The sequence below is a fragment of the Neltuma alba genome, unplaced genomic scaffold, assembly GCF_004799145.2.
Source record: "Neltuma alba isolate B1F8T4 unplaced genomic scaffold, ASM479914v2 tig00011246_pilon, whole genome shotgun sequence".
NCBI classification, from domain to species: Eukaryota; Viridiplantae; Streptophyta; class Magnoliopsida; order Fabales; family Fabaceae; genus Neltuma; species Neltuma alba.
Window position 1 is genome coordinate 20,696 of NW_021635963.1, and position 25,880 is coordinate 46,575.

General features: G+C 36.4%; 4 protein-coding genes across 4 annotated transcripts; 1 reads left to right on the forward strand and 3 right to left on the reverse strand.

Annotated features, from left to right (window-relative positions):
* Positions 1-2,315: 2,315 nt before the first annotated feature.
* LOC114762914 (cellulose synthase-like protein H1) lies at positions 2,316-4,732 on the reverse strand. Its single transcript, XM_028952519.1, has 6 exons — positions 4,362-4,732; positions 4,012-4,224; positions 3,792-3,909; positions 3,463-3,653; positions 2,962-3,312; positions 2,316-2,873 (listed from the first exon to the last, which is right to left on the reverse strand). The coding sequence occupies exons 1-6, from the start codon at positions 4,569-4,571 to the stop codon at positions 2,316-2,318; spliced, it is 1,641 nt and encodes a 546-aa protein (XP_028808352.1). The 5' UTR covers positions 4,572-4,732.
* A 4,402-nt stretch (positions 4,733-9,134) lies between these two features.
* Positions 9,135-12,867, reverse strand: LOC114762917 (cellulose synthase-like protein H1). The gene is made up of 9 exons (XM_028952522.1): positions 12,532-12,867; positions 12,114-12,441; positions 11,909-12,034; positions 11,423-11,542; positions 11,073-11,285; positions 10,853-10,970; positions 10,523-10,713; positions 9,993-10,343; positions 9,135-9,907 (listed from the first exon to the last, which is right to left on the reverse strand). The coding sequence occupies exons 1-9, from the start codon at positions 12,810-12,812 to the stop codon at positions 9,356-9,358; spliced, it is 2,280 nt and encodes a 759-aa protein (XP_028808355.1). The 5' UTR covers positions 12,813-12,867; the 3' UTR covers positions 9,135-9,355.
* An 891-nt stretch (positions 12,868-13,758) lies between these two features.
* LOC114762921 (cellulose synthase-like protein H1) lies at positions 13,759-17,804 on the reverse strand. Its single transcript, XM_028952524.1, has 9 exons — positions 17,467-17,804; positions 17,035-17,365; positions 16,198-16,308; positions 15,946-16,062; positions 15,640-15,852; positions 15,431-15,512; positions 15,008-15,189; positions 14,394-14,744; positions 13,759-14,292 (listed from the first exon to the last, which is right to left on the reverse strand). Exons 1-9 carry the CDS (start codon positions 17,802-17,804, stop codon positions 13,759-13,761), a joined length of 2,259 nt encoding a protein of 752 aa, XP_028808357.1.
* A 1,315-nt stretch (positions 17,805-19,119) lies between these two features.
* LOC114762915 (protein usf) lies at positions 19,120-22,329 on the forward strand. Its single transcript, XM_028952520.1, has 5 exons — positions 19,120-19,326; positions 20,220-20,362; positions 20,468-20,597; positions 21,368-21,559; positions 21,830-22,329. Exons 1-5 carry the CDS (start codon positions 19,153-19,155, stop codon positions 22,037-22,039), a joined length of 849 nt encoding a protein of 282 aa, XP_028808353.1. The 5' UTR covers positions 19,120-19,152; the 3' UTR covers positions 22,040-22,329.
* The last annotated feature ends 3,551 nt before the right edge of the window (positions 22,330-25,880 follow it).

The following is a 25,880-nucleotide window of genomic DNA, read 5'->3' on the forward strand; positions in this document are numbered from 1 at the left end:
TAGATTCCCACGGGTTTGGGAGTTTTTTTTTTTTTTTTGACCGGACGGGTTTGGGAGTTCTCGAAATGCGTTTATGGACACAGACGAATCACTGTCGTACTATTTGCCTAACGTCAAGTTGGGTGATGGAAGACGTCTCAGCATCTAACTTCATTCATTACAGCATTTAACTTCATTCATTATAAGGTTATAAAAATCTTCTTATTTTAGATGCAACACTAGAATATGGAGAAATTCTTAGATACTCTGAGAGTACCACCTCACTTGAACACTGTCCAATTAAATCGCACCAAATCAGTGGATGGCAGGCCCACATGTCAGTCTACATGGCACATTTTCAATAGGAAAAATTTTATTAAAAAAATTCTGTTAAAATTGTTTTCTCTCTCCCATTTTTCAACACCCCTCTCTTCAATTTTCTCTCTCTTCTACGTCTTCTCTTTCCCATTTTTCTGAACTCTCTTTACTCCTCCTTTTCCTCTTCTTCATTATCCTTCGCCAGTTTTTCTCTTCTCACCCTCTCAAATTTTCTCTCTCTTCTGCGTCTTCCTTTCCCCATCTTTCATGACGGTCCTTTCTCTCTTTTTTTTTTTTCTACTTCTTCTTTCCCATTATCCTTACCAGTTTCCCTCTCTCTCTCGTTACTCTTCGTCCTTCCTCTGGCCATTTTTTCCAAAGATGAAGAATTGCATTACAGCATACCAAAATCCTAAAGCATAATGGGGGTAAAGTGAGAAGTAACGTTTTTACTGAAAAATAAGAAGCTGGGTGCTGGCATCTTGCATTTCCTCAAAATTTTTAAAATCCATCTTGCCCCATTTTGTTTTGTTACTACTTAGTTTGTTGAAGGATGAAAGATGAATGAAGGAGCTGGAGTGCCGGGGAACAAACATAGCTCTCAAAATCTTAAAATTCATCGAGTGTTCATAGATGAGATCTTGTTCGGGTGACACTCTTCAAAGAGCTTGAGCACAAGCTAACCTTGGCTAACAAAATAACGGCGTAGGCGGAGGGCATTGTGGAGGCTGAGGTGTGGTGAAATTGGGGAGGATGCAATATGAATGGGAGAAATCGAAAAAAAGGTTTTACAAAAAAAAAGAAGAAAAGAAAGAACAAATGGATTGGTAGGATAAGCATGATGAAAGGAGGAGAGAAAAGTTGGCAAAGAATAATGAAAAAGAAGAGGAAAAGCAGAAGTAAAGAGAGTCCGGAAAAATGGGGAAGGGAAGACGCAGAAGAGAGAGAAAATAGAAGAGAGGGGTGTTGAAAAATGAGAGAGAGAACAATTTTAACAGAATTTTTTTAATAAAATTTTTCCTATTGAAAATGTGCCATGTAGACTGACATGTGGGCCTGCCATCCACTGATTTGGTGCGATTTAATTGGACAGTGTTCAAGTGAGGTGGTACTCCCAGAGTACCTAAGAATTTCTCCTAGAATATGAGCTTTGTTTTGTACAGCATTTTTAGTATAATACAATGATTTTTTTTATAGATTTTATATTATATATAAATTTTTTTTGGTTTCATGTACAACATGTGAGCTAGGCAGATGCATGTGATTGGATCCTGTTTTGGTGTGTAGAGCAATTTGAATTTGGACCATACAAATTTAATATTTTTAATTAATTATTTTTAAATAAAAATATTTTTAAAAAATACTAATTAAGAGATTATCTTTTAGATTTTATACTCATTAAAATAGTTCTTAAAAAAAAAAAAGGTACAGATCTGATAAGTCCCATGTGGTTTTAGGGCGCAGCCTCTCTCCTCTGCCCCTTTGCTACCCCATTCCTCTTATTAAAATGTTACACCTGTACCTCAAGGCAAAAGGCAAGAGAACAAAATAGGGGGGAAAAAATGAAAAAGGGGCATTCCAATTTGCTAATTTTGATTTTTTTTCTCAATTAAAAGTAGTAGTTCAAAATAATTATGCCTAATGTGAATACTGATTATAAGGTACTACCCCTGATCCCATTATACTACCTTATACAAACTATGGTTCTAAATATAAGAAATTACTTATCCATAATGATTAAAATTGTATCACTGCCTTATATTGGCGAGTCACATACTAAATAAATTCATAATGATTAAAATTGTATCACACTGCACTGTCTTATACTAGCTTCGGTTTAAATATAAGAAATTATATCATAAATTAGATTTTAAATTTAGGACTCAGAATATTATTATTGCCTTGTGTGTGGGATCCAAAACTGACGTGAGGTGAACAGGAGGGGTCACCAAAAAAGCACAATTCCAAATAGTCCTTTCAGAAAAGGCCAATTAAAAGCTTGTCAGTGGACCAAGACATTAATTGGTGGTCACCATGCTAATTCTGGAACAATGCACAAAGAGAAAAGCCAGAACTGCTGACTTGTAAATTGTCGACATGGGAATCCCATAGTGTGCTCTATCAAACAGCCCTTTCAAGAAGGGCCACAAGCAAACCACCAAGTACACACTGCACAATACCTCCCCAACCCCACTCCCATTCCCCCTCTTCTCTGGTGGAGGATCCGACCTCAGTAATTTTGTCACCAAAGCAGTGAGCTGAACCAGTAACATGGTGGTTCCTGGCACGAACACTGCAGACTCGTCAAAGCTGAACCTTCCTGCGTCTGTATCACTATCATCAGAACCAGAAGTTGGTGACTCTTTCTGTGTGACATCAAACACCGTGTTAGAACCCCCCAACATCTCAATTATGGCACTTAGAGAACCCAAAAACCAAGCATTCATGGCCATTATTCTTCTCATTCTGTGACTATTCCACCACGTTCGGACTGATAACCCGATTGCCAAGTATTCTATTAGACTATATATACTGTATATCACAAAAACTGAAACAGAAACCCAAAGCCACGGTTCCTGAAAATTCCAAATATGAATCTAAATCAGTTATTCCTTAAAAATGAGATATACAATAATGTTTGGCTGTTAGAGTTGAAAAGCTGACCTTGGGTAAGAAAGTGGAGTTGGTTATGAGGCAATACGCAGGCAGAGCAGCATAGCATATTTCAGGGAAAGCGTGGAGGCCCATGTTGAGGATCCATAAATAGGCCGAGCACTGCCTGAACCGGAGCTTACCAAAGAGGAGACCCAAATAGGGACTTTGGGGGCCCAGCAAGACTCTAAGCAGGCCTGAAGCCCATCTCTTTTGTTGGACCATGGAAGAAATGGAATCTCTAGGGGCACAACCTGTGAAAGGAATAGCCTCAGGTGTGCAGCACTCTGACCTCCAACCCCTTCTATGGATGCTCAATCCGGTTTGTTGATCCTCTGCTGATGACCCATATAACCACCCCACCTAAACTTCCAAATAATTCAATCAAGGCAGAATATATTACTATATATGATTCCTCTAGAATGGATGTTGAAAGCTACTTATGTAGCAATTTGTTATGAAGTCAATTAGGCATATTTATAATATGCTTTAATTGATGAATTTAATTCTAACCTGTTTACCCCAAGCAGTGCCATATTCATATTCACAACTTGAAACTTGGATTGCAGCCTCCAGAGACGTGGAAGGGGTAATAACATTACTACTACCAGAATACGTGCTGCCTTCCCAAGCTTGGGCTGCTAATTTAACAAATTCCTTCGAACTTCCGAATTTCTGTTCCAGTTCCTTGTCTGACAATTTTTCTGCAAAAAAAAAAAAGATGCAAAACAATGGCATTTTAATGTTTCTTTGTTAGACGCTGGTAGGAATTACGGCGACTACTATGATGAATATATGGATCTGTGTACAAATTATATGAAAACTATAGTTCAAATGACGACCTTGATTTTCAAGTTGGATGTCATCAGGGTGACGGACGTAAATAACTTTTCTTCTATGGAAGCAATTGGTTCCACAGTAAAAGGGTCCTTGAAGCCCTGCTATACCAACTACAATGTACTGCACTTCAAAGACAAGAAGACAGAAAAATTACTGTTTAATTCATCCGTGCTACTTGGTTCTAAATGTAGACAGAACTTATGCTTCTTCTTCTTTACACACCATAAAAACAGCCACGAACTGGTTTCCGAAGGGATCATCTTTTAAGCCGTCGTGGAACTGCTGAAAACATTGAACAAAGGCAACTTCTTTATGGGCCTTTGGATCCAGAAGAATACACATGGCGTGCTGAACAATCTTTGGATTGTTCACCATCATGTCACAGTCTAAATTCAGCATGAAGGGAGCGTTGCTCATCAATCCTGACACTCTGGTCTGCACATGATAATCATCATATTACACCTTTTCATGGTAGGAGAAATACAAATTTATTTGAGGTTGTTTATGGATATGTAATTTTATAAGACAGAATAAAAATGCCAACGTATTAAAAGAAAAGAAAAAGGTATTACCAAAACATTCATCGCACCAGCTTTGTGGTGATGATGGTGCTGTGATCTCTTCTCTCTTGATACGTAGATTAGATTGGGCAATCCATCAGATTGGCCTTCCTTGTTCTCCCAAATAATAACCTGGTACTCATGAAAAACAAGTTCCCGTTGTGAACTAAAATTGGTTCGCATATGCATGCCATATATGAAACCTGCTCGGGTACGAACCATTCCAGGGCTCAGTATATTAAAATAAGTTAGTCTTTGAGGAAAACACTATTTGATTTAGTTTTATCTAATAACGTTTCCTTCATTTGTCATTGTGAACACATAACTATACCAACCTCATAAATGACGCTTACATATAACACTAAATTTGTGTGATGCGAAATGTTGGAAGCAGCCCCCATTAATATCATGTTCCTTATCAAGAATCGTCAGTCACACATGAGCATCACCAAACAACCAGAAGATAACAGCAGTCAGAGTTGATAATACAGGAGCTCTTCTGAAACTCATTCACGAGGAATTCATTGGTGATTTCCAGATCATTGACACTTGCCTCTTTTAGAGGATCCTGTGCATCAGAAATAGAATCTGACCACGATCCATAAAAGAGTATTTAGTAACAATTTTTTCAGTTATCCTAGATCTGGTATTTAAAGCTGAGAGTCATAACGTGGCTTGTTGTCCCTTGAGGATCATCATCTTCTTGGGATAAAGATTCAGAATCAGTTTTTTCATCTTCAGAAAAAGGAAGAACATATTGTGTTTCTTCATCCTGAGTATCTTGTTCTTCGATGACAAATTCAATACCTTCATTTTCATTGATCATTAAAACAATCTGCAAGTATTAGAAAAAGGTTAGTCATTGACTATAAACCTCTTAATATTTTCCTCTAAGATGACAAATTCTTTTTACCAAAGTCCAGTTCACTTATAGTCCATCTTAGACATGCAAAAATCTTTTCCAATTTGGTTCTTAAAGTTGGTTTTTGGCAATTGGGTATCCACCCAGAAGATCGACCCACAGAGCATTACTATAGGAAGTATATGTAGTATCAACTAGAATAACTTTAGCAGTGGCTAGAATTCCTTTTCTCCCATAGAGTGTAAGAATAAGGTGTACAACACCTATATGGAAATGGATATAACCTTGAGTTATCCATTTATTAATCAAAGGTTGAAGTATGTCAATAGTGACATAATGTTCAGAGAAAGAGGCAGGAAGACCACAGTTTTGGGGAGCTGTCTTAATTGAAGAAATAAATGGAAAGAGATTCTACTATGGACATGCAAGCAGACAATTCAAGGAGTCAGAAAAGCATTATCATGCTACCTGCAAGGAGATCCTTGCTAACCAGATCCTACTGTTGAAGATTCTTTTGATGGATAACCATTTGTCCCTCATACGTCTAAGCCTAGAAGGACAGACTACAAACCTACTACAAGTCCATGGTTCACTTTTGATGACCTTCCTCTAGAAAAATTGAGAGACAGATTTCATGAATTTGGCGCATAGATTGACTTGCAGCTTGCCAGGCATGATACAAATCTTGAGAGTCATCACTGACATTAGTCCGAAGGATTCGTAGTCTTTTGTCAGGGATCTTTAAAGAAGGTGGTTGCTGTGCAATTCTTTTGAGAGTTTTGACAGCTGAGATTTGCTCTGTCCCTACGCGGGAGGATTCTTTTTGAGAAGTTTGGATAGCTGACTGGTGTGATTAGACACATGAGGAATAAAATCTCTAAGATAATTAATAATCCCTAAAAATTATTGAATAGCCCTTGCCATCGTACTAATCGTGTCAGTAGAAACATTAGAAGTCTGATCTCCACTCAAAGATCCCATGTCAAAGAAATTGTTCGATCCACTAGTTTAGAAAACTGTGGTCTTTCTGCCTCTTCCTCTGAACAATATATCACTATTGATATACCTCAACCTTTGATTAATGAATGGATAGCTTAAGGTTATACCAGGGGCAATAAAATACACTTAAAAATTAAAACAGTCACAACCAAAAGAAAGGACAAATTTTCAGAAAATTTCCGTCATCAAAATCTCATTTCATAAATTGAATAAAATGACCATATTGCCTCTCTTTGAGGGCCAAAAAAAAAAGCCTCGCCCATCAGCAGGGGCCGCTACCAATGGCAGCTAGGCAATTTGCGATAGGGGTCAAGAAATGTAGGATTTGATCCCCTCATTTTAGTTTCTAAAAAATATAACTTCACCAAAATATATACTCCTCCGATCCTAAATATAAAACTCTTATACCTTTATACTATAAGGGTGACCGGAGGAGTATAAAACTATTAAGCCGCTAAAATTTTTCAATAAAATAGCACAAAATAGTATGAAAGATAATTGCAAACTTTGACCATAACCATAGGTTAGGTATGAAGCACAATATGATAGCTACTGAGCATAGCATATTAAGTTATTAACAATTATTAATTACTATAATTATAACAGTTAGTTGATTAATTTGAAAAAATTAAGAAAATAAGTTTAAGTTAGTTATTTGTAATAAATAGGTGTTCTCTTTCCTCAAATATCCTTGCTAATCCAGTATATTGGTTAGAACTGTCATTATTAGAAGGACTACCTTAGAAAAAATGTATAAATATTAGAGATAAAGTAGATTAAGATCTTATATTTCTGACCAAAATAATTGTTAAAGGAAAATTTTTGCCAATAAGACATTTTCAATAAAATTTATTAAAAAGACATTTTTAAAAAAAGAACACAAATTTTTTATAAATAACTAATTTAAATAATTTTTTAGATTCTGATAAACTTGTAATAAAATTTTAAACCTATTGGTAAAAAGAGCAACTAATGGGGGGGTGTGATATGGTCAATAGCTATTGAATTGAAAAATATCTTATTGACAAAAATTTTCCTTTAATATATATGTCATAATAAGGATAGTTCAAGAAAAAAATTATAAACTTGAAAGAAAAAGTATGTTAAAATTTTATGCCTAGTACTAGAGGGAATACGTATGAATATCATGGGATCACGGGGCAACAGTGCCACTTTCTAGCAAAAAAGAAGAAGCAAATCTGAATATTTTAAATTTTCCTTGTCAGTGCTTCTTACCATATCATTATATATATATATATATATATATATATATTTCCTTGTTGTGTGAAAACGGTGTGATCATTTTATTAACTAGTCATTCTATCTAACATATGCAACAAGTGTGCTTAGTCTTCGATCAGCAATAAGCATTTCCATGTAAATGTTGTGCGATCAATAGACTTAGGATTACATTATATATGTTCCGGGATTGGATCCAAGAACCGACTCTTTGTCTGTCATTATTACGAAGCTCATCAAATTTACGTCATATATACATATGACACAAATTTATTAGTTGAATTAGGAGTATTTACTATTTACATAAATACAAATTTATAACTAACGAAATATTTAATACTGTTGGCTAAAGTATACATTTAATCCTTTAACTTTGTACAATGTTTCAATTTGATTCCCTAACTTTGAAAAATATGCATTTAGTCTTTTAATCTTAAAATCATTAGGTTTTAATGATGATTTTTTGTAACAATCATGGATGTTTTGAAAATTAAACTTAATATGTTAGCATTTAAGAATATTTTATCAACATTTAAGATTTTAATGTCATCATTTTTTGAAAAAAAATTTCAGAGTTAAAAAACTAAAAGTGTATTTTTTAAACTTAAGGGATAAAATTAAAACCTTATACAAAGTTAAAAAACTAAATATGTACTTTAGCCAATACTGCTTACCAATCAAACAACACAACACAAGTTCAATGTAACCATAAGTGTTTACTGCCAATCCCCCCCCCCCTAATAACTCACGTATCCATTGCATTATTTCCGTTTAAAGTTGCAACTTCACACTTAAGACTGGGCTGCAAGTGCCGACTCATTATTAATCATTTTTATAAATAAAAGATTTGTGAATTCGGTCCATACCTATAATTATCTCTGACTTATAACTAGTTCATTAACAAATGTTAAGTTATGAAAATTATTAAATAAGTTATGAAAATTATTAAATAATGCTCCTCATTAAAAATATGTATATTCTCCATTATTTCATTGTAAATTGAAGAGAAGGACTTTTTTTTAATGATGTAATTATTATTTGAAAAATTCTTGCAAAATAACTTATACTTTAAATTATAGAAAAATTTTCTGAAAAATGACTGACAAAAAAAATGAAAGGGATTGAATCAGTAATTAATTTTGATAAATTGATTCAGACAAGAAAACTAATAAATTAATTTCTAGCCTGATTATTCAATTAAAAATCAGCTGATTCAATATATTAAATTTAAAGTTATCAAAATTAATTTGATTTTTCAAAATCATAAATTCTTATTGTTTTCAGGATCATTGTTAATCCGAATTCCGAACGAATCCTTGGTTAAGACATTTTCTATTTAAACGACTTGCCATTTCCATCTCTTCATATCTTTTGGGGTTATGCCTAGAAGCTCCCACCCCCAGTGGCTGGCCATCGATTGCCCCCATTCAAAATCCTGCACCCTGTGATTCTGTCCCCCACCGTATCAATCTTCATTACCAAGCACACTAATTAAGATCCATAATGATTAAAATTCTATTACGTAGCATTGCCAAGCAGATGAGATCCAAAATCGAATCAAAAGGAGCTTTAGTTTTTAGAAGTAAAATATAATATGCTGCTAAAAAAATGAAAGTGCAGACATGAGAGAGGAGATTGAGATGAATAAGAGGGATCACCAACACATAAAGTAGTGATGATAGAAGTACAAAGCACCACAAAGAACACGGCCCGAGTTCCATATTTTCTCCTTTCAGAAAAGGCCAGTAACACACCACCCTGTACGAACGACAAAACAACGCTCTCCATTTCCAATTCTCTCTCTTCACTGCTTCCAATGACCTCCAAAATTTCACAAACAGACCTGTGAGTTGAACCTCAAGAAGGAAGTATAACATAAACAAGAGATTGTCAATGGACCAACACATTAATTGATGGTGGCAGTGCCACTTATAGAACAGTGCACGAAGAGAAAAGCCAGAATAGCTGACTTAAAGATTGTTGACATGGGAATCCCATATTGTGCTTTACCAAATAGCCCTTTCAAGAAGGGCCACAAGCAAACCACCAAGTACACACTGCACAATACCTCCCCAACCCCACTCCCATTCCCATTCTTCTCTACCGATGGATCCAACCTCAATAATTTCACCGCCAAAGCAGTGAGTTGAACCAGCAACATAGTGGTTCCTGGCACAAACATTGGAGACTCGTCGAAGATGAACCTTCCCGCGTTTGTATCAGAACCAGAACAAGTTCGTGGCTCCTTCTGTGTTATGTCAAACACTGTGTTAGAAGCCCCCAACATCTCAACTATGGCACTTAGAGAACCCACAAACCAAGCAGTCATGGCCATTACTCTTCTCATTCTCTGATTGTTCCACCATGTTCGGACTGATAACCCGATTGCCAAGTATTCTATTAGACTGTAAATATAGTATATCACGAAAACTGAAACAGAAATCCACAACCAAGGTTCCTGAAAATTTAATATGAATCTGCTTAATTATTCCTTGAAATTGAGAAATACTAAAATGTTTGGTAGTTAGTGTTGAAAAGCTGACCTTGGGTAGAAAAGAGGAGTTGGTTATGAGGCAATACGCCGGCAAAGCCGCATAGCAAGTTTCAGGGAAGGCGTGGAGGCCCCAGTGGATAAGATATAAATAGGCCCAGCACTGCCTGAGTTGCAGCTTACCGAAGAGGAGGCCCAAGTAGGGACTTTGGGGGCCCAAAAAGACTCTAAGCAGGCCGGAAGCCCATCTCTTTTGTTGTACCATTGAGGATATGAAATCTCCAGGGGCACAACCTATGAAAGCAATAGGCTCAGGTGTGCAGCACTCTGACCTCCAACCTCTTCTATGGATGCTCAATCCAGTTTGTTGATCCTCTGCCAATGACCCATATAACCATCCCACCTGAACTTCCAAATAATTTAGTCACAATGCAGAGTATGATTCTTCTGAGATGATAATTATGTGATGCTCAGAAGAAAATTTCAACCCTTTTCTGTGTTGAAAGCTTCTTATGTGGCAATTGAAATTAAGTTAATTAGGAGTATTTATAATATGCTTTAATTGATGAAGTTGATACTGACCTGTTTACCCCAAGCAGTACCATATTCATATTCACAACTAGAAACTTGGATTGCAGCCTCTAGAGACGTGGAAGGAGTAATGACATTACTACAACTAGAGTATGTGTTGTCTTCCCAAGCTTGTGCTGCCAATTTAACAAATTCCTTCGAGCTTCCGAACTTCTGTTGCAGTTCCTTGTCTGACAATTTTTCTGCAAAAAAAGATGCAAAACAATGGCATTTTAATGTTTCTTTGTTAGAGGCTGGTAGGAATTACGGCAACTACTATTATGAATATGTAGATCGGTGTACAAATTATGTGAAGATATATCCTATAGTTCAAATGACGACCTTGATTTTCAAGTTGGGTGTCATCAGGGTGACGGCCGTAAATAACTTTTCTTCTATGGAAGCAATTGGTTCCACAGTAAAAGGGTCCTTGAAGCCCTGCTATACCAACTACAATGTACTGCACTTCAAAGACAAGAAGACAGAAAAATTACTGTTTAATTCATCCGTGCTACTTGGTTCTAAATGTAGACAGAACTTATGCTTCTTCTTCTTTACACACCATAAAAACAGCCACGAACTGGTTTCCGAAGGGATCATCTTTTAAGCCGTCGTGGAACTGCTGAAAACATTGAACAAAGGCAACTTCTTTATGGGCCTTTGGATCCAGAAGAATACACATGGCGTGCTGAACAATCTTTGGATTGTTCACCATCATGTCACAGTCTAAATTCAGCATGAAGGGAGCGTTGCTCATCAATCCTGACACTCTGGTCTGCACATGATAATCATCATATTACACCTTTTCATGGTAGGAGAAATACAAATTTATTTGAGGTTGTTTATGGATATGTAATTTTATAAGACAGAATAAAAATGCCAACGTATTAAAAGAAAAGAAAAAGGTATTACCAAAACATTCATCGCACCAGCTTTGTGGTGATGATGGTGCTGTGATCTCTTCTCTCTTGATACGTAGATTAGATTGGGCAATCCATCAGATTGGCCTTCCTTGTTCTCCCAAATAATAACCTGGTACTCATGAAAAACAAGTTCCCGTTGTGAACTAAAATTGGTTCGCATATGCATGCCATATATGAAACCTGCTCGGGTACGAACCATTCCAGGGCTCAGTATATTAAAATAAGTTAGTCTTTGAGGAAAACACTATTTGATTTAGTTTTATCTGATAACGTTTCCTTCATTTGTCATTGTGAACACATAACTATACCAACCTCATAAATGACGCTTACATATAACACTAAATTTGTGTGATGCGAAATGTTGGACCCAGGCCCCCATTAATATTATGTTCCTTATCAAGAATCGTCAGTCACACATGAGCATCACCAAACAACCGAAACGGCTCGACAATGATATACTAGAAGTTCTAGATACCTTAATTATGGCTTCGTGATTTCTCCGCTCTGCATTCCTGAAAGCTACAAACTCTCCCTCAAGCTTAATTTGCTCTGGTTTCCCGCTCACATCTTCAATTTTGCGGCTTAGTTTTTCATACTCTTCCTGCAAAACCCAGCAAACAAAATCATTATTCATCATTTTTCTAACACTTGACCACGAAATAACCATTTCAGCACTTTACCCTCATCCGTAGGGAATCTTGTGTGAATTCTTGTGAGTGTCGTCTTTGGGCACCAGTGGGCTCATCAGAAAAGAACATAAGAGGAGCTCTGAGTTGGACGTTGTGTTTCTTACAGAAAGGCACCCAGAGCTTAGCAAATCGAGAGGCTTCGATCAGTGCATAGAGTGTAACAGGGGAACACCCATCATCGGACACATAACAAGCGAGCTTGTGAGGTGGGTAATCCAGTGCTAACAGAGACAGCACAGTGTTCACGGTGATGATGGGTGGTTCCAGCACTGGGTCCGCCGTTGTCACCAGCAGGTCCACCGCCGGAAGATCTACTACCCTGTTCTTGAAAAAACACAGACTCATGATAAAACAGCGATCACTTATTCATATACAGAACGTGCAATAAGTTGTAAGTGGAGTAGTGTACCGTCGAGTGAGAGAATCGAGGTTGGTGATGACGCGGGCAGGGGTCCACTTGGTGCTGAGAATAATAAACCAAGTGTAGGTGAACCATGATTCGCATAAGAAGGCAAGAAAGCAAGGAAAATTGAAGTGGTAGGTGAGGGAGATGATTCTGTGGCCAAGAAGCAAGAGAAGGAGGAGTAAGATGAAGCTATCCATTATCCTTTGAAAAGTTCGTTTCACCCCAATCTTTTCATAAAGGCGGTCCTCCATTGAATCTTTCAACGTTTTGCACCGATCTACCATTTGTTACAGCCAAAACTGCAACGTCTTGTTTATATATTGCAGGCAAGGCGGTGTCTGCTTGACAAGATAGAAATTTCTGTGGTCCAGTCGCCTACGTTATCCATTATGGGTGAAATGAGTTTTAGAAACTTGTATTTTGTTTCTTTTTTTTTTACCTTTATATTTTGTTCTCTTGAATTCATATAATCTCGGGTTTATAACAGTAATCTTATAACATCGTGTATGACTCTACACACGCGCGCGCGCACAGCCTACCAAGGCAGGACACGGTCCCTTAGCTTTGGAGGTTCTTGTGCGGTTTTTGTCCTTTACTGCCTATTTTCTACAGCCTTCAAATCAGAATCTCAATCATTGAAGCCGTCGTCATAATTGTCTTGAGGCTGCAATGGCCCGTGAAAGATGGACACCAAGGAAATTGCATCGTATTAGGATTTCGCTCAGGTACCGAGACACCTTTGCTACGCCACTGACATTCGTTTGGATTCTAGTGTCTTTGCGACAATTTCATTTTGGTTTTATTTTCTCACTGGCCAATGGGCATTATTTTCCACATCGTATGTTTGACTGCATATAGCCATACATTGAATTAATACCATTACCATGTCCCGAATATTCTCCAACTTTGCCCCACGCATTATTTTTCTTTTTCTCGGTGAGCTCCTACTCGCCTGCTATCGTCCTCAGTCCCCCCCCCCAATGTACGGTCCACACAGGTAACCTCCCTCTGATCATTGAAGGAATTAACAGAGAAAAAATCATAACAATATTACACAAGGGGGAAAAAAACCAACAAATTATTTTGCAAAGACAAAGTAATTACAAGATACGCTTACAGACAGATAACAAGGTTTCCGCCTCGAAGGAAACAGTTAAAGATAAAAAATTACACACAACTAGAAGGACAAAAATATTAGAAAATTCAAGACCAGAGAAGCATCATGAACCCTTAATGGTACCTTCTACAAAGGAGCACGAAAACGAAGGACAATCCTGCTGACTTGAACACAGTGGACAAGGGAATCCCATATTTTCCTTTGTCAAATAGCCCTTTTAAAAATGGCCGATAACACAGTATGATATATGACACGCAGAAGAGCTCGCCTACGCCAGAGCCATCCCCACCCTGCGCTGCTGGTTGCAATCTTGACAGCTTTGTGGCCAAAGCTATTAGTTGCAGAAGCAAAACAGTGGTGCCTGGTATGAACATTGGAGAAGTATTGAACGTGAATCTACCGGCATCTTCATCATCACTAGAACTGGATTGGTCTTTCTGTGTCACTTCAAATACTGTGTCAGATGTTCCCAGGAGCTTCAGTATCACGCTCAAAACAGAAAAAGGCCAAGCAGTCATGGCTACTATTCTCGACATTCTTTGGTTGTTCCACCATGCTCTCAGTGACAGTCCAGTCGCAATGTACTCCGATAAAGTGTGTATGTTGTAAACAACAAACAGCGCAACATGAATCCAGATGCCTTGTCCCTAATAGTCATTTGAACAAATTAACAAAAAACATAAATTCATTTGAAGTGTAAGCTTCGCAGAAGTACGATAATAGGTCGGGCTCATTCATGTGTTCTCACCCTGGGGAAGAAAGTCGAGTTGGTAATGATGCAATAAACAGGAAGAATAGCATAGCACAATTCAGGAACACTGCGAGCAGCCCAGGTAGTGATCCACAAATACGCCATGGCCTCTCTAAACTGTAGCTTGCCAAAAATTATGCCCAGAATTGGACAGTGCTTAGTGAAAAGGATTTCAAGGAGGCCTATGCCCCATCTTTTTTGTTGTGTCAGTGAACCAGGCCCACATTCTGGGGCACACCCCGAAAATGCAGTTGGGTCTGGCGTACACATTTCTGATCTCCAACCCTTGGTATGGATTGTCAGTCCAGTAAGCACATCTTCGGTCATTGATCCATACATCCAACCCACCTGCAAATGTTCAGATATGTTTCCACAATCGATGTGAAGGACAAGATATAACACTTTGTTAGATTGAACGTTTATAATTTTAGAAGGATACGTTAAGAGGAAAGTTAGACTTCAGTTAAGGGACTGACTCATGTATTTAGTTGCGTAAAAGTTTATTATGTATTTAGGGCCTGTTTGGGTATCCTAAAACCGTGGTTTCAGAAGCACTTTTTCGCAAAACGAGATAATCTCCTCCACATATTTACTTCGTTCATGTTGCAGACCTGTTTACCCCAGCCACTGCCATATTCATATCCACAAGAAGCGACCTGGTGGGCTTCCTCAAGAGATTTTGAAACATTTAGATTAGGAGAATATGTTTTGTCTTTGAAAGTGAGAGCAACTGATTTCACCAACTCCTTTGAACCTCCAAATATTTGAGCCAACTCCTCATCTGAAGTGTTTCCTGCAAACGGCCATTGTAGAAAATGAATCTTTCCTTAGCTTTTTAGGGATGCTTAAAAAGTTGTATTTATTGTTAGATACGTACAACATAACATGGCTTATAAACTTCTCTAGAACCATCAATCGATCATTTATATTACCCTGCTATATATGTATAATATGTTCTAAATATAATGAAGATATCATCTTCTAATTTAATGAATGTTTCATTAGTACCAGTTTCTACGTCTTCTGGAGAAAACCATATAGTACTTTCCTTCTATGGAAGGCATTTGTTCCCGCATAGAAAGATCCTTGGATTCCTCCCAATCCACCCCCCATGTACTGTATAAGTTAAAAAGTAGAAAACGAGAAAACATGTAAATTATAAGAGAGATAGATAGTAATTAAGAAAGTCCGAAGACTATAATTTTGGTGGGCAGATTTGATATTTGATTGAAGTTGGACGCACCTTGAACAAAACCACCATCTGGTTTCCAAAAGGGTCGTCCTTTAACGCACCACAGAAATGCTGGGGACATTGAACAAAAGCAACTTCCTTTTGGCTCTTGGGATCCAACAGAATGCACATGGCATGGAGAGCAATCATTGGATTGTTCACAGACATGTCGCAATCAAGGTTCAAAGTGTAGGGAGCATTGGTCATCAAACCAGAGACTCTCGCCTGTATCCATCACAAAACCGCATCAATGAACGTGTAATGTGTTATTAGTGAATAAATCGAAGATAACGGAGAGGACAATGGCAATTTAATTACCAGTGTATTCATAGCACCCGCTTTGTAGTGATGAGGATACTTTGGGCGCTTCTCTCTCGATATGTATATCAAGTGTGGCAACCCATCTGAAGTTATTTTCTTGTTCTCCCATATAACCTACAAATTGAAAAGGAGTAAGTGTGTGTTTTGGATTAGCATGGGTTATTATTTAACTTTTGTGGAACGCGATTATTATGATTTATTAAAAGCAAAATATAGATGTTTTCGCAAACACAAAGCTCAAGTACCTACCTTGATTATGGCTGGATGATTTCTCCTCTCTGTATTCGAGAAATCTGCCAAGTCTCCGTCAAGCTGAGCCGGGCCTTGTTCGATTCGGCGCCTAAGATCCTCATACTCATCCTGCTCCGCTCCCCACAAACAAACAAAATATTATCGTAGGCGTATTTGTACACATTTACCACTGAAATAGTAGCGACAGTATAGATCATTCTAAATTTTTCATTAAATACATTTTCTCTATATTACCCACAATTCTTTGATAAATATGTCATGGTGTATTCAGTCCAAAAAAAATGTCATGATGTTTATTTATCCTATTATAAAATTTACATATATTGATATTAAATTAATCATATTGAGGTCGATATTTTTTTGTCAAAAAATAACGCCCATTATTTTTATTATTTATTTATTTCCACCTCTTTCCTTGTCCTCTTACACTATTTCTTATCCCACCCCACCCCCTCAGCTCTGGCTATGGCCAAGGTTCCGATGCGATAATCTCGATTATCAGATATTGAACTTATACGGTGCTTGGTGCATATCATGGAGAGACAGATTGGAGCCGACATTATTTTAACAAGTACTACCTTTTTTTTATAACATAAGAAATATGAAACTAATTTGTAAATATTAAGAAAATTTATTGAGTTAGTTATTCTAATAAATAGTTGTTATTTTTTATAAAATATTCTTTTTAATTATATTAAATAGATAAATATCAGAGACAAAATAAATTAAAATTGAATCTTAAATTACACGTATGCCAAGCACGGGAGCCACTAGTGATATATTATAACGTTCCACTTTATGAGCTCTTAACCCTTTCGTTCTTAAGCCACTAACCTTCATTCTCAACCATTCTTGTTTGAACTCCGGTGATTCTGCGCCAGTGAGTGTTTTGTAGTGGGAGAAGTATCTCAAAGGAGCTCTTAGTTGAACATGGTGCTTTTTACAGAAAGGTACCCAAAGCTGGGCAAATTTGCAGGCTTCAACGAGGGCGTGGAAGGTGAGAGGGGAACACCCGTCATCAGAAACATAGCAAGCTAGCTTATGAGATGGATAATCCAGGGCTAGCAGAGACAACACAGTGTTGACGGTTATGATGGGTGGTTCAAGCACCGGGTCCGCCGTCGTCACGAACATGTCCACCGCCGGAAGTTCCATTTCCGACACCCTATTCACATAACCCAGCCACAAAAGCCACGATAATCAAAACCCCACATATTACAAGCTTATGTATGTGAAATGGCTAACAATATGCATAAGCAGATATACCGTTGGAGGAGGCGGCCTGGGCAGGTTGTGACAAGGGCCGGAGTCCATCTGGTGCATAAGCAGAGAAACCAAGTGAAAGTGAAGCATGATTCGCAGAGGAACGCGAGGAAGCAGGGGAAAGTGAAGAAGTGGATGATGGAGACGAGTCTGTAAGTGAGGACCAGTAGGAGCAGCAGAAGAATCAGCATATCTGTTACCTTTTTGGTGAAACCAGTGTTAACCCAACATTTTTGGTAAAAGGAAAAGAGGGCTCTAGGCTCGCCATCTGAAGGGACAAGAATGAGATCGTTTCGTTTCGTTTCGTTTCGGTTGGCTGATTTTCCTGGCTGGGTTTTCATCTATTTAAAAGGGAAGATGTGAAAGAGAAAGGCATGTTGCAAGTCCAAAATAGCCTCCTTTTTTTCTGGGCCAAGCAAAATAGCCGTGCTGAGTGTTGACGGGCCTTTTTTTCATCACGCCATTTGCAATTCTAAAAGGAAAAACCATATCAGGGGTACTTGTATTTTTTATAAATTTTTAATTTGGTATCTATATATTTTTTATTCTTAAATAAATCTTTAATTTTGCTCAATTAACATCATTAATCCTTATATAGAGACTAAAAATACCAATAGAACAAAGTTATAAGAGCTAATGTTGCTAAAAAAAATTAAATGTTTAATCAAGAGGAAAAAACACATAGGTACCAAATTAAAAATTGAGAAAAAGTAGAGGTACTTATGATATGGTTTTCCCGTTTTAAAAATTTGCTAACAAAAAATAAATGACTCATCAAGCGAAAAACATTTTTATTTAATTATTGATAATATCAGAAGAACTACGAATATTATTTTGTACTGCATTCTGATGATAGCCGAAAGGTAAAAAGAATATATTCCTCTCTCCTTAATATATGACCTAATTATTAAGTTGATTTTAGTTATAAATATAAGAGATATTTTTTATATTTATCAATTTTTTTAAGTTACCTTGTGGATACTCTCTCAACTATAATCAAGTAGAAGAGTGAGGAAAGATATTAAGAAAGATGATTATAGTATTTTAAAAAAAACATATCATATTTTTTATAATTAATTAACTTACCTAATTTTTTTAATCTAATCAAATTAATCTTGTCCGTTCTTGTTTTCCAAAGGTGAAGGCTTGATAATGGCCTTGTAACCAGTGATATTCTTCTCGCAGTAGTGTTGTTATTGGCGGCGTGGGAATCTCTCGCGTGAGTTAAAATCCCATAAAAAAACAAAAAAAAAATACGCGCATACATTTTAATTATAAAATCTTATTTATAAACTATAAATTTTATTTATAAAAAATAAGATTTTATAATTAAAACTGGATATTAGTATTTAATTCTCAGATTCTTACATCATGCAGAAGAGATAGTTAAAACCCTGATCAGCAATAGGGGGAAAAAATCAGCCAAAAAAATGCTGAAGATTCAATAAGCGTCTCCTACCTGTATGGTAGAAACGTAGATTAGACATGAAGGGTGGACAGTTTCTTATTTTAAAAATCATATAATAAATTGATAAATATTTGTTACTTACTTTAATTATAAATTTGTGTTGTGTGAATATTAAATGTTTACTAGTTAATTTATAAATTTGGTTATAATTCTCCCACTTAATAAATAATCTAGCATGCGCGCGAGACCGGGAATGCAGTGGAGTGAAACCCCAGCGAGGAATGTTCACTGTTGTAGCTGCTTCCAGAGTCCTCAGAGCAGTCCCTCGCCAGTCTCCCGCTCCATTCCCCGTTTCCCGCTCCATTCCCCTCTTCGTTTCCCGCTTCTCAGTCCGTTCCATGGCTGATTCTGCGTCTTCCCCTTTCAAGAAAATTCAGATTCAGAGGGACGACACTGTGAGTATCCCTCCTTCTTTTCGTCTTTCTTGCTCTTTCTCTTGTTTGCATCCTGATTTCTTTTTCATTTCTATTAATTTATCGCAGTTTGTGTTTCTCGAGTGTTTCATTCACGACTTTGACTTGTTTACTGTTTTTTCTGGGTAGATTCGGAACTCATCGCCCGACTTATATCGCGGCCAAATTTGTCTTTTCAGTGTTTGGCTTACGCCTATGGATAAATATTTTTTGTCATTTTCTTTTCTCTTTATATTATTGAGTCTGGGTGCTGTTGGGAATTGAGAATTAATCTGATCCATAAAAATTTGGCTTGGTGACTCTAGGCTTTTAGTACTAGGTCGCCGTGCTTTCTTTTAGCGGTCAAAATACATTATTTTGCATGTCGGTGTGCCAAGACGACCCCATCACTAGTATGCGTACATCCATTTGCAACGTTATTCACATTCCGTCTATATGGTTGTCTGTGGACCAACTTCGAATGAGAAAATACTACTACGAAATTGTTCCTTTTGCTCCATTGAACATCGAGGAAGTAGTTTCTAAACCTAGTCAGATGACTGACTGATGCCATTTACCTGGTGTTAAGTGTGTTCTCTGTTTGGAAACGGCTATATTTACCTAAGAGTTTCTGTTTAACGACTCGGGCTGATCAAGTAAGTAACGGAGTAGGAACTGATGGTGATATCTCATATGCTATGCTAATAAGACCCCATGCCCAATTTTTAATTATGCTTTTTAGCTGTAATGCGGTCTGTTGTGCTTTAGATCAAACTCCTTTTTAACCAATGTCATCGTGTCGTACCTAAAGTTTTATTGTGGTATGCTATCACGTTTTGCTATGTTATTTTACATGCAGTAGAACTTCATTTTCTTTTTTTCCTTTCAATGATCAGACATTCGATGCTTATGTTGTTGGCAAAGAAGACGCTCCTGGAATTGTTGTGCTCCAAGAATGGTGGGGTGTGGACTATGAAATTAAGAACCATGCTGTGAAGATTTCTCAGCTTGGTCCTGGATTCAAAGCTCTTATTCCAGAGTAAGATGTTGGTGCTTACTAAAGATTTAAAATTTCATTATGCATCAGTTCATATTATAGGTTGCACTTGGATTGACCTGTGGGGGGTTTTTCCTTCTTTTTCAGTCTTTACAGAGGAAAAGTTGGTCTGGATGTTGCAGAAGCACAGCATTTGATGGATGGTCTTGATTGGCAAGGTGCTGTGAAGGATATCGGTGCTTCAGTCAACTGGCTTAAAGCCAATGGTTCAAGGAAGGTTTGCCACTGTTCATGTTTTGTCCGGATAAAAGCTCATTTATTTAAAAATGTCCTGTCTTGGGCCATCTATGAAACCACGGTTACTGTAAATATAAATTTTTTATCAACCTTTTTATTTTCAGTTCTGAAGAATTTGTCACTTAGTGCTTTTACTGCCGTGTGGATTCCATAGTTTGGGAAGGTTCTTCAGGTTTTCATCCGTCCATGCAGTAGTCATGGCATAAGACTCGAAAGCAGATTATTGTGGGTCTTACTTATGACTTGACTTGTACAGTAGTGAATGGTTAGCTGCTGTGGGCTGTAAGTATTGCTTAAAAAGGGTGAAGTTTCTAAGAATAATGCCTTGTTAATGCTGCAGACTGCAATGTCTTTATCCCAAATCTGTATTTTCCTACATTTAAATCCAACAAGGCAGCAATGCTGAGCCTCTAAACAATTTACGCTTGTGGTCTTCCAAAGCCTCATTCTTTTCTTTGTTAATTTAAAAAATAATTTAGTGATCATAATATCGTATTGATATTGTTATACAGAAATTTACTGGCTTAAATAATTATGGGTAGGGAACAATCTGTCACAAGTCTTAAATCTGACTGTTGACATGCTCATATTTTCAAATACCGAGCAAATCATTAGTTTGTCTTTTTTTCTTAAAGTTATGATTTGATCAGTGCTTTTTACTTTCATTTTATAGTACAAACTTTAAATTAACATACTGGTTATATTGAAGCTAGACCTTTTTTTAAACGAAATGTAAAATCATTGCCACAGGCTGGTGTTACTGGATTTTGCATGGGTGGGGCTCTCTCTATTGCAGGTTCTGTTTTGGTTCCAGAGGTTGATGCTGTTGTAGCTTTCTATGGAGTCCCTTCTTCAGAGCTTGCAGACCCTTCCCAAGCCAAGGTTCCTGTTCAGTCTCACTTTGGGGAGCTGGATAATTTTGTCGGCTTTTCGGATGTCACGGTATGGGATTATCTATGTCCTCTGTTAGATACTATCTCCGGTCCTTATTATAAGATTTTATATTAAGGACCAAAGGTAGTATTGCTTCTGTTTCCGGGAGTATTGTCATCCATTGCTTTAGCTTACCTAGCGCTACTTAGAGATCATTGCATTCGATAAAATATAGGATGGTGTATAATGGGAATGTTCACAATTGAGGGTCAAAGGAATGGAAAACTATTAACTATCCAAGCTACTTATGCTGTCTTCTGTCATCATTTGATGTCTCAGGCTGCCAAGGCCTTAGAGGAGAAACTGAAGGCTTCTGGAGTTCCATACGAGGTACACTTGTATCCTGGCAACGCACATGCATTCATGAACAGGTCTCCAGAAGGGATCCAGAGGAGGAAGAGCATGGGACTGCCTGATGAAGATGAAGCCGCAGTTCAGCTGGCTTGGTCTCGCTTCGAGTCGTGGATGACTCGTTATTTGTCTAACTAAATGACCTGGATATGGCTGCCATGTGCTATATTTTATCTCTTGACACTTTCTATAGTTTGCGTGTTTGTTATCCGTGCGTTGTTTCCCCATGCACGGAAGCGTCTTTGAGAAATTTAGCAGTATTTCTGAGCAGCCTGTGTCTCAGATAATTATGTTGATAGATAGCCTTGGCTAGTGCCTGTGGCGTTGTGCGTAGTTCCTGTTCTCGGCTCTGCATGCCATGGATATTTGTTCAGACTTGCGGAGTGCGGTAATAAATATCCTCAGAGAAGTAAACTTGCATGGACAAAGCCGACCCACTCTGTTGTTTCATTGCATTCACACACGTACATATTTTGTCTGAACTAAGCTCAGTTTATAGATATAAAATAAAAGGAAGTTATTTCTGTAGAATGTTTCTAGAAGTTTACGCGCATCATATAAAATTATTTATGTTTTTCGCTGAACGTACACTGTTCCAAATTGTCGCTGGAGTGTTTGGATTGTCTTAAAAGTACTTTTAAAAAATACTTTTATATAAATGGGGATAATAAAATTATTTTTAAAATTATGATTTGATTTTTACTTTGGGGTATTTGGATAAAACTAAACCATAATTTAAATAATAGTTTCTGAGAAAAAAGTTATTTTTGAGAATGGATCTTGAAAAAATAGATTTTGTGAAAAAGTGATTCTGAAAGTGAGCGTTTAGATAGTTGTTATCAGAAACACTTTTTATATATGTACACTACTAAAAAAAAGTATAAGTTAATACGATAATTACATAAAAAATAGATTTTATAATATATTTTAATTTAAAGAAATAAATTTGTTAATAATATATTTTTTACCAATATAATTAATAATATATAAGAAAATATAATTAATAAATAATTACTATGTGTGTATATATTTATAAAATATAAGAATAAATCTGTTTATAGAAAAATGATTATTTTTTCATATATTATTAATTGAATAATATATTATTAAAACACTTTTGGAGGATCAGGCAGAAGGAAGTTTATAATTGAATAATTGAATATGGGGTGTTTTTTGTATATATTATTTGATAGCAATAATCATCACACAATGGTCTTCAAAATTTTGCCCAGAAGCAAATTCATTTTGCTTCTCTGGTTTCGGCTGACAAAACCTTAGGTTTGGTCCAAACTAAGGTTTTTAAAAAAAAATGTAGGTGTTCAAATACGCCCAAACCATAATTTGGGCCTAGAATCACTTTTCTTCGATCTGCCAAACACTCCCCTTAAACACCTTTCTTTTACCCATAGACTCGTAGTTATGATTTGATCTCTGATGATGCTTCTATGGTGCGGATTATTTTGTTAATTTGGAATCCATTCTCACCCAAGGAAGGGGAATGATTTGTTGTCTAGACGGGAAAAAAAATATATTGTTAATTTTATTCTAAGTTATAAAATATTTTGAATATTTTATCTATTCTTGACCTAAAATATTTTTAATTTCATTTTTTAAAAATATTTTTTTTTAAAATATTTAAATGTCATTTCTTTTAAGAATATTAGTCATATGCTTTGTATTAAAATAGTGCTTATGATTTTAAATGTTTAATTTGAAAACACTGGAGGAACTTTTCATGGAAGTCTTCTCCCCTTTCCCAATTTTCCCATAAATGACACTCATCCTCCTACCAAAGTGAACCTTACAATCGTGTTATTTCTTTGAACTTTTTGTGATTTCATATTTGAACCCTGAAAAAGAAGAAGAAGAAGAACAATACCACTATTTGTGTTTGAAATAGTCAGCAATATCGGCCACGAGGGAAGACCATGAGACTCGAAAGTTATAACAATGTCGGTTACCATAGGAGCGTAGTCCCAGAATGCAGAGTCGCGGTATAACAACATTAATGTGATTGCCGACCATTGTTGAGGATGCCTCCAACGCCACAAAAGCCAAAAGGCTCTGCCTCTGCTCTCTCTCTCACTCTAAATCTGATTCCTCTTGCTTTCAACATACTGCCAATGAAAAGTGAAATCCATTGAAAATTGCTGCTGTTGAATCAGTTATCACGGCTCCTCAAAAAACACAAACTTGGATCAAATTTGAATAACAATTAGGGCAAAGAAGCGTGGGTGGCACAGAGCTGACAAGGGTGTGTTTGTGCGTGTGAATGGGAGATGATGCCTTTTAATTTGATTTGGTAACAAGACAGGACCCCAGAGCATTCGAAAGTCAGTGGCCATTCCTTGTAGAGCTGCATATGAATTAATAATGTCTTGTCAGCTTATGATTCAGACGTCTCGTCCATTTCCCTTCCCCACGTTACCCTTGTATATTCTCTTTCATCACTTTCTTATTTATTACCCCTCTCACTTACTCTTTTAATGAATAAGAACAATTTTTTTAAAAAAAATTATATTTCTCACCTATTTATTATTTTTAACTAATTTTAAATATTATTTCTTTTAATATGATTCAGCTATTTGAAGCTTAAATATATGATCAGGGGAGTATTAAGATTCGGAGTGGTAGAAGAAAGAATAACCATTACTATTTCGGGGTGGTTTGACATATGCAAAAGGCACATTTTAAAAGTACTTTCACATTAGTCATGACAAAATTATTCTTACATATTTACTTCGTATATCATAAAATAAAAAGTATAGTGGGTTTCATTTAAATACCTCTTTTTAAATAAATTACTTAATCTCATATAAATCTTTTGAGCAAAAAAAAAAATCTCATATAAATCTTCGTTTGCGAAATTTGACAACAGCACTTGATTATTAGCACCTTTTGAACACCCACTTTTAAAGAAAATACTTAATTCTTACTTATCTTTATATACACAAGTATTAGAAAACGTCGAAGTTTGTGCCTTACCTGTTCACTGGGGAATTTAAAAAGAAAAGTAAACGTATATCACTATATCTTGGTCCTTCTGTCTGGTTAGAAGGAAAAGTGTGAAAGGCATCTCTTGTAGGCAGACTACCCGTATTATTAACAGCTAATAACAGAGCTAGAAAATAGCCATATAGAAACAGGTGTAATATGTGTGGACGGAGATAAAGATATATGATGTTAGCTTCAGTTTTAATTATAAAATCTTATTTATAAATTATAAGTGAGATTTTATAATTAGGATCGGAGATAATAATACGGCAAGGCTAGATCTTCGGAAAAATGAGAGAAGAATTGGTTGATGATGACGTGGAAGAAGAAGAGAGGAGGGGGAGGGTTGACTTTGACCGGCGGTTGCTGATACTTAAAATACTTGGACAGACTAATTACAGCAACACGAGCTAGTAGTAACAACATTTAGCGCAGATGCGATTTTTATGTGATCGGCTCAACTCGAATCGAATCCACACTTCTCACGCGTCCAAAGTCCAAAATTATAGTGTTATGGGCCCCGCTTCCTGTGAAACCGTTGACTACGACCCACGGGCCTTCCCCTTCACACTTTTGTTAATTATTACTCTTTATTAATTAATTTAAGTAGATTAAAAAAAAGATAAATCAATTATGTAAAATAAATAGGTATTATTTTTTTAAAATATCTTTATTAATCATGTGTATCAGGTAGAACTAATACGTGTAACTATTACAAGAACTATCATGAGAAAAATAAATAAAAATGATAGACAAAATGAATTGATATCTTATGTTTAAGACTAAACTAAATATCAAATTATTTCTTAATACTCCTTCAACTCTAAACATAAGACCCATCTTATAGTATAATTTATACTATAAAATAGATTTTATATTTAGAACCGAAAGAGTATTAAAAATGATAAATAAGCAGTACATATGTTTCTCTCAAGACGTACGTGTTGTGCCAATAAAAAAAAGACATGAGACAATATAACCAGAC